At 33.3% G+C, this 7321-nt stretch overlaps 1 protein-coding gene across 1 annotated transcript in view; it reads right to left on the bottom strand.

The window, feature by feature from the left end:
* Positions 1-981: 981 nt before the first annotated feature.
* The window catches only part of LOC113273382 (uncharacterized mitochondrial protein AtMg00240-like), a 12445-nt gene continuing 6105 nt past the window's right edge, over positions 982-7321 (bottom strand). The window contains exon 2 of the mRNA XM_026523115.1: positions 982-1062. Coding sequence (XP_026378900.1) covers positions 982-1062 — 81 coding nt within the window. The remainder of the gene's footprint in view (positions 1063-7321) is intronic.

Here is a 7321-nt window from a genome sequence, read left to right as displayed (position 1 = left end):
AAGCTATTTTTTTCAACTTTATAGATCTTTCTTTGGATGGAGTTAACATTAAATCCCCCAGACCAAGTTACTTTAGTGACTCATGTACCCCGAGACACGGTTAACTCTGGGAACGTGTAAACTGTGCAACGGTCTGAGACACGTGTCACCATACTATTGATAAATCAATAACGGTCTTATTATGTACCTTCACCTTCTCCGACCTCTATATAATATGGAGGAACCCCAAGTTCTGCAACATCAAATTTTTCCATCACCGATCATTTTGATCTAAACTATCTATAATTAGATAAGACCCTTAGTCTATGCTTTAGTCTCTCATTAGATATATACTTTTCAGTACATACATCCTTTCTCAGTGATTGTAAATCACACGTATACTCCGTATATTTCTCCCTCTTTTTGTCACAAAAATGACAAAGACATGAAATATATAAAAGCAAGCTGAAAGGACTTACAAGTTCAGCACGAAGGTCTAACATACCATTTTAGATAAGCAATACTAGAATCGAAACTACCTAAGTAATTTGTTTTAGCACCTTATCAAGGAAATAATTGCAAGAAAGTTTCCCTTTAATTTGATAAATCAAAATAAATTTTTTTTAACTCCGTTGCTTATCAGGATCCAACTATTCATAAATAATTGTACCTCATTTAGACATGACAAAACTAGGTTCGTTATTTTTCTTATCAAAGATCCGATTGGACTTCAACAATCATACCTCATTTTGATAAGCCTAGACTAAAATCATAATTGACTTAGTTTTTCTTATCAAGAATCAACCGGACTAAAACAATTAAACCTCTTATATTGTTAAGCAAAAGCAAGAATAGGCAATTTAAATAAGCTTTTGTTAACAGGAAAACGATTAACAAAGATAAATAAATCGTTACCTTACTCTTCGATATGACAAAGTAATATCCATATCGATCAAGTTTTCGTATCAGGAAAGATTATCAAAATAATTATTCCCTCGGTTTCTACAACCACTCTCCCCAAAAACATATGATTTTTAAGCTCCAGTTCAATATAGGACTCTCCCCCTGTGAGTTGTTATTCCCCTGCAAGACAAGAAAACAGCAAACAAGACAACATTTACCAGAAAGGTCGTCAAAATCTTAGCTTTTACGTTACCAATGAAAGATACCAAAATCTAAACTTACATGTATACTACATTCACATTTTATAAAACATAAATCGGTCATAGTATAATCATGACTTCATGCATGAGTTTAATGAATGTCTACTTATGAACAATTGATAAAAGCATCCCACATAGATAGATCCGAAACCTGCTTACATTAAAGAGTCGCAAAATGTTAAGAGATATACATGATACGTGATCAAAAATATTAAGGTTTGATCAAGACCAAAATAATATCTCATAAACCGAAAGCAAGCAAAATAATTATGCTCCAAGTATCTCTCATTCATGGTATCTTATCCATGCTGAGCAGTCCAATTTCATTCATGGTATTAAAGTCACTAATGATGCTCCAAGTATCTCTCATCTGCTCTTTGCAGATGAATGCCTCCTGTTTACTAAGGCTACACACAATGAATCTAGAAACTTAATGTCTCTGACTAAGGATTTTAGTAATATTTCTGGTCAAATGATTAATTTTGATAAATATGCTTGTTTTTTCAGTAAGAATGTTTCCCCTTATCATTGTGTATCCCTTACTGGACCTATGAATGTTAGGAAAACAGAGTTGAATGAGAAGTATTTTGGTATTCTGCTTTTCATCACCAAAAATAGAACTGAGTCAATGTCAAACTTAAATACCCATCATGATTCTAGAGTAGCTAATTGGAAAGGAAAACAACTAACACAGTCTGGTAGATCTATTCTTATTCAGCACACTCTTAAATCTTCAGCTAATTACCATATGAACTCCTTTCTTCTTCCTGACACTATTATAGATAAAATGGAGAAATCACATAGAGATTTATGGTGGGGTAAAAATGGTCATAGAGGTTATTGTTTTAAAAAATGGGAGAAGGTCTGTACACATAAGCTACAAGGTGGGTTAGGTTTTAGGAATTTAAGGAAGATGAATTTAGCTCTTCTCACTAAAACAGCTTGGCTTTTAATACATAGTCCTAATGAATTGTGGGTCAAAATTCTCAAGTGCATGTACTTTAAAAACTGTCACCCTCTCCATTACAAGAAAACTTGGACTATGTCATGGGCATGGTCTAGTATATGTCATGGGTTAGATATCCTTAAAAACCATGCCCACTAGGAAATCAGAAATGGTAATACTGTGAATGCATTCTCTGACAATTGGATCCTTAATCAAACTTTGCCTCTCTGTGTTAACCAACCAAATCCCAACTATAGGGTTTCTAAATTTATTATGCATGACACTAGAGAATGGAAGGTTCCTTTAGTACAAGCTTTATTCATTAGGGAAAATTGTCTGAAAATTTGCGGCATGAGAATTCCTATCTCTGGTAATGATACTCTTGTTTGGCCTTACAATAAGAATGGGATATTAATGTTAAATCTGTTTACAAATTGCTAGCTAATGAACTCTCTCATAATCCGAACAATAATCATGATATTGAGGTCCATTGAGCTCTTTGGAAATCTCCTCTATTGCCTAGAACCCAACTTTTTTTATGGAAATGTGTTGAAAATATACTTCCGACACGCAGTAAGTTAGCTAGATATAATAACAATCATGATGACAGATGCAAGGTGTGTAATTCTGATGTTGTTGAAACTCCGGAGCATATGGTTCTTCAATGTCCCTTTGCTAGAAATGTTTGGTCTAATATTCCAATTGTCAGTAATCTTATTTTGCAGGATGTGAATTCCAACATTAGCTTGAAAGTCTGGGTTACTAAATGGCTTACAACAGGCCACTTACAAACCCATCTAGTTACTGTTATGAATGCTTCTTGGTGTATTTGGAAGGACAGGTGTTCTAAAGTCTTTGAAAATAAAACACCTAACCCCAGATCACAGCTAGGACTGCAATTAGAATTTCTACAGATATTTCCAACCATCCAGTGTCTGTTCCTATTACTAATACTATTATTCCAGTTCACGACAATAATACCAATTTTCTGCAACAAATTTCACAAGATAGTTTAATCTTATTTTGTGATGCTTCTTTTGATAAACATACTAACAAATCTTGAATTGGAATTGTGGCTACAAATACTACAGGTGAATTCAAAGGCTGCAAATTAGTATCAGGAAGAAAAGCAAGCCCTGAAGATGCTGAAAGTGATGCTCTTCTAGAAGCTTCCAAATGGATCAGGGAAAGGAATCTGCAAGATGTCTACTTAGTCAGTGATGCCAAAAATGTTGTGGCATTCCTTAATAATAACAGAGGCCAAACTAGTTGGACCTCCCACTCAGTCCTAGATGATTGTTGATTTCTTTTAAAGGATATTCAATTAATTAAATTCAAACATGTTAAAAGATCTCTTAATGGTGCTGCAGACATAGCTGTTAAGCACAGTAGAGTTGAAAATGTTTCAGGAGAATGGGTTGGAAACAACTATCCTTATTTTCTTCAAAATGCTGTAAACTCTATTTAAGTAATGAAATTCCTTTTTCCCGGCAAAAAGAAAAAAAAAGCAAAATAAATAATCATTCAGATCAAGCAATGAAATCGGAACTATCAAAAGAATGACACGAAGAATTTAAAATAAAAACTTAATCATTCATATTATTGATAATTTGAATAATCTTTACACAAACATTGAAATAAATCAATAATTGATTATTTTATTCATATAAAAGACATAAAATAAGAACAAAATCTTATAAGTCTTTCTAATGCAGCTTATTCCTTCATAATCTAAGCACTTAATGAAGGTAGTTATCATTTTCAGTCTTGAGTTTGTGGATTTCCTCAAGTAGGTAACCATGCTGGTTAACCAAAATCTTTTGCAATTGAGATGTTTTGGTAAATGACTCTATAAGAGCATGCAACTCTGTTTTAGCTAAAACATAGAATTTAGTCATTATCTCAACACATTGCTCTTTCTTAAACAATCTTCGCTTTTCCTTTTTCCTGAGCCAATCCCTTTTCTTGATCTTTCTTTTTCGTTTTTTTTTGGCATCGAGAGATGGTGTCGATCTATACAAAAAGAACTCCTTCAAATCAAGCGTCTTTGAAAGAAAAGACGTTGAATCTTGATACATAGCTTTGGTGAATCAACCAAATCAGAAATATTTATAAATCTTCATTTAAAAATTAGATTTCGGTAAATGTACATACCTCTGAAAATGTAACACTTCCCAAAAATATGAATATTTTCACGATATATTTTATTAACTAGATTTATTTCTTTATTCTACACAATAAGTATTTTATCTTCCTTCTTCATACATAAATGACACACTTTGTGACGATGCACTTTTAATGCGGTTAAGTGGTATTAGTATGGATTTTGGAACACACACGGTATTATGAATCTAGTGAAGTATGTCTCTTAGGAATTCTTTTATTTTCTCGATACACAGAAGGTCTTAGAGCTCGGTTTTCAGATGATATTGGTCAAAATCGTAATTATTCATCATGTTCCTGACTTGCTCAGCTTTATGTTTCAAAAACCATACTTCCCTTTTGAACATGACCCAATGATCATCATGATTACCTAAATTGTATGAAAAACTCTCAGCAATTCTTGGATTTTCGACAGTTAAGCACTTAGTCATTCTCCCTCTCGTTTCATTGGTATAATTCCCAACGTTGGAGGATATATACATTTTTAAATGGTTGGATTGTCAATAGAACACGAAGGAAATAAATCAACAACTAGTGCATATTTGTTGTATTATGTTCTTCAGTGTTATACGAGTCTGAGGTCTCATGAAGAGTTACAGCAAGAGCCTTACTTCCAGTGTTTTTTTTTCCAGATTAGGACAATTTCTAACCAAATAACTGAAACCTTTACACTTGAATCACTGGGGATGATAATCATCGTCTTCTTGTTGATATTTTCCTTTCTTGGCTGGAACTCGATCATGGGAAAGAGTAGGGTGATGTTTATCCTTTACAAATCTCTTACACTTCTTTTAATAGATCGCGAAACTGTCTAGTAATCAATGATATTGTTGAATCAATATCGTCATTTGAGTCTCCTGCAATCAATTCATTTGAATTATCTGCTAATCTAATTTCTTATGAAGCCTTAGGATTTCGTTCAACTTTAAAAGCAATACCCTTAGGCAGATTAGATGGGTACTCATGATCAAAGATCTTTAGCTTTCCAACAAGTGTGATGCGAGAAAAAGTTGAAAGATTATTTGCTTCCATCATTATATGTTTCTTAGACTCGTACTTAGATGTAACGATATGAGAATTTTGCATATTATCTCCTTTCCAGGAATAGTATTTCCAAAAGAGAAAGAAGTATTGAAAATCTCAGAGAGTTTAACATAAAACTCCTCAAAAATATTGTTGCCATCCATACGAAGGTTTTGCTAATCAGAAGTGAGGGTTTGAAGTCTAACTTTCTTTTCTGATTATCACCTTCGAATATGGTCTGAAGATTATTCCAAGCTTTCCGAGAATCTTGGAATGTATTGAGTATCTCGGCTTATAACATGATTATAACATTAAAACCATCTGAATTCTGCTTTGCCAGAGTCGTTTCATCACTTGAGTAGTCAACTAAGTGTTTAAACTCAGTTTCTGAATTTTCCATTTTCGGGCGGACATACCCATCAACGATTAGTAACCAAGTATTAAAATTGCGTGATCGAAGAAAGGATCTCATAGCAGATTTTCACAACAGATAGTTGGAACCATCAAATTTTTGCGGTGCGTTAACTGAACTCAAATCATTCGAACTCATGTTTTTACAGGTTGCATCGCACCAAATACAAATTGTTAGGTATTTTTCGTATTTTCTGCTCTGATACCAACTGAAATGACGAGGGTACCAAGTACACCCTATTTTCGATATCAACATTTATGTCTGATACCTTGTGTGATCGTTTATGGACAAAGAAGTGGATACAATACTTCAACAAGATAATCACTTCATAATAGTTACGGTACAAGACCGATTTACTATAATATCAATATCAAGTGCTTTAGATTAACATACAAGTACAATTACTTTACTTAACTTAAACAAACTATAATGTGGAATGCAAAGTAAAAACACTCAACAATATTTTGTTAATGAGGAAACCGAAAATGTGAAAAAACATCGGGACCTAGTCCGGTTTTGAATACTCTCAGAATTAAGCCGCTATACAAAGACACTACCAACTTAGTATCGTTGAGACCAAGTAAACTACCTCTAGTTACCTAGTTTCCTCAGTATCCCTATAACTATAACCAATCTGGACAGTGCACAATCTTGAGGTAGAGTCTATTATCTTAAATTGCTTCAGTCTCTCTAAAGACTTTAAGCACTCAACCCTTTCGATCATTTTCCAAACGGTAAATGATTAATTTATTTGGTAACCACTCTCCTATCTCGAAAAAATAATTAAAGATATGTTTGTCGAGTGTGACAAAGGATTTTCTGTTTAAAATCAATTGAATTCCTTTTTCGGGTTTTAGATCTTCCAAGATCCGGATTAAACAAGTTAACCATATCGAGTCAAATAAAATTTCCAGATTTGGATACTGAAGAGTACCACCAAATGATATCTTGTCGATCTAAATACGAGTAGTCAATAATTAGTCTATCAAAAGATAAACTAGATCTAGCCGGATCCCAAATGATCTAGCTTTTACATGAAGCAAATCACGAAGATACAAAATCAATAAAAAAAAATCTTCTTGTCTTCAATCTTCAATAGTCCTTTGTACATGCACAATAACACTTGATTCTTGACTTATGATCAATCACATACAAAACAGAGTTTGTTAACAAATGGATGATCACAAGTCAATATTAAACTCTTGATTTAGTTTGAGTGAACTTATGTCAGAAGAGAAGGCTCTCAAGAATAATAAAAATATGTGCAAATCAAGAGATAACTATAGTTAGTCAATCAAATCGATCATCGAAAACTAAAATAATAATGCAATTCTAGCTTCCCTGCAATGGTACTAGTAGACGCTTCTTGATCCCGAAGAGGTATTTAAACTAGCGGACGTTAGAGATTTCGCCTAATTAGGTTACTCTTCTCTCCGAGATAGTATTACAAGAATATATTTAGACGGCTACACCAGAAACAACAAAGCTGAAGTTTTCTTGGCTCAGGCTAAGTTTGTAAGAAAAACAAACTCATTACATATAGACCAATGTTGTTTGTATACCTAGGAATTCCCATAATCGAAGATATTTTTAGATATGCAATAAAGCACCTAATTCAGTTTAATAAATTTAAAC

This window comes from Papaver somniferum, chromosome 4, assembly GCF_003573695.1.
Source record: "Papaver somniferum cultivar HN1 chromosome 4, ASM357369v1, whole genome shotgun sequence".
Taxonomy (NCBI): domain Eukaryota; kingdom Viridiplantae; phylum Streptophyta; class Magnoliopsida; order Ranunculales; family Papaveraceae; genus Papaver; species Papaver somniferum.
The sequence above is the reverse complement of the archived record's forward strand: the minus strand, read 5'-3'. Positions and strand labels throughout refer to the sequence as shown.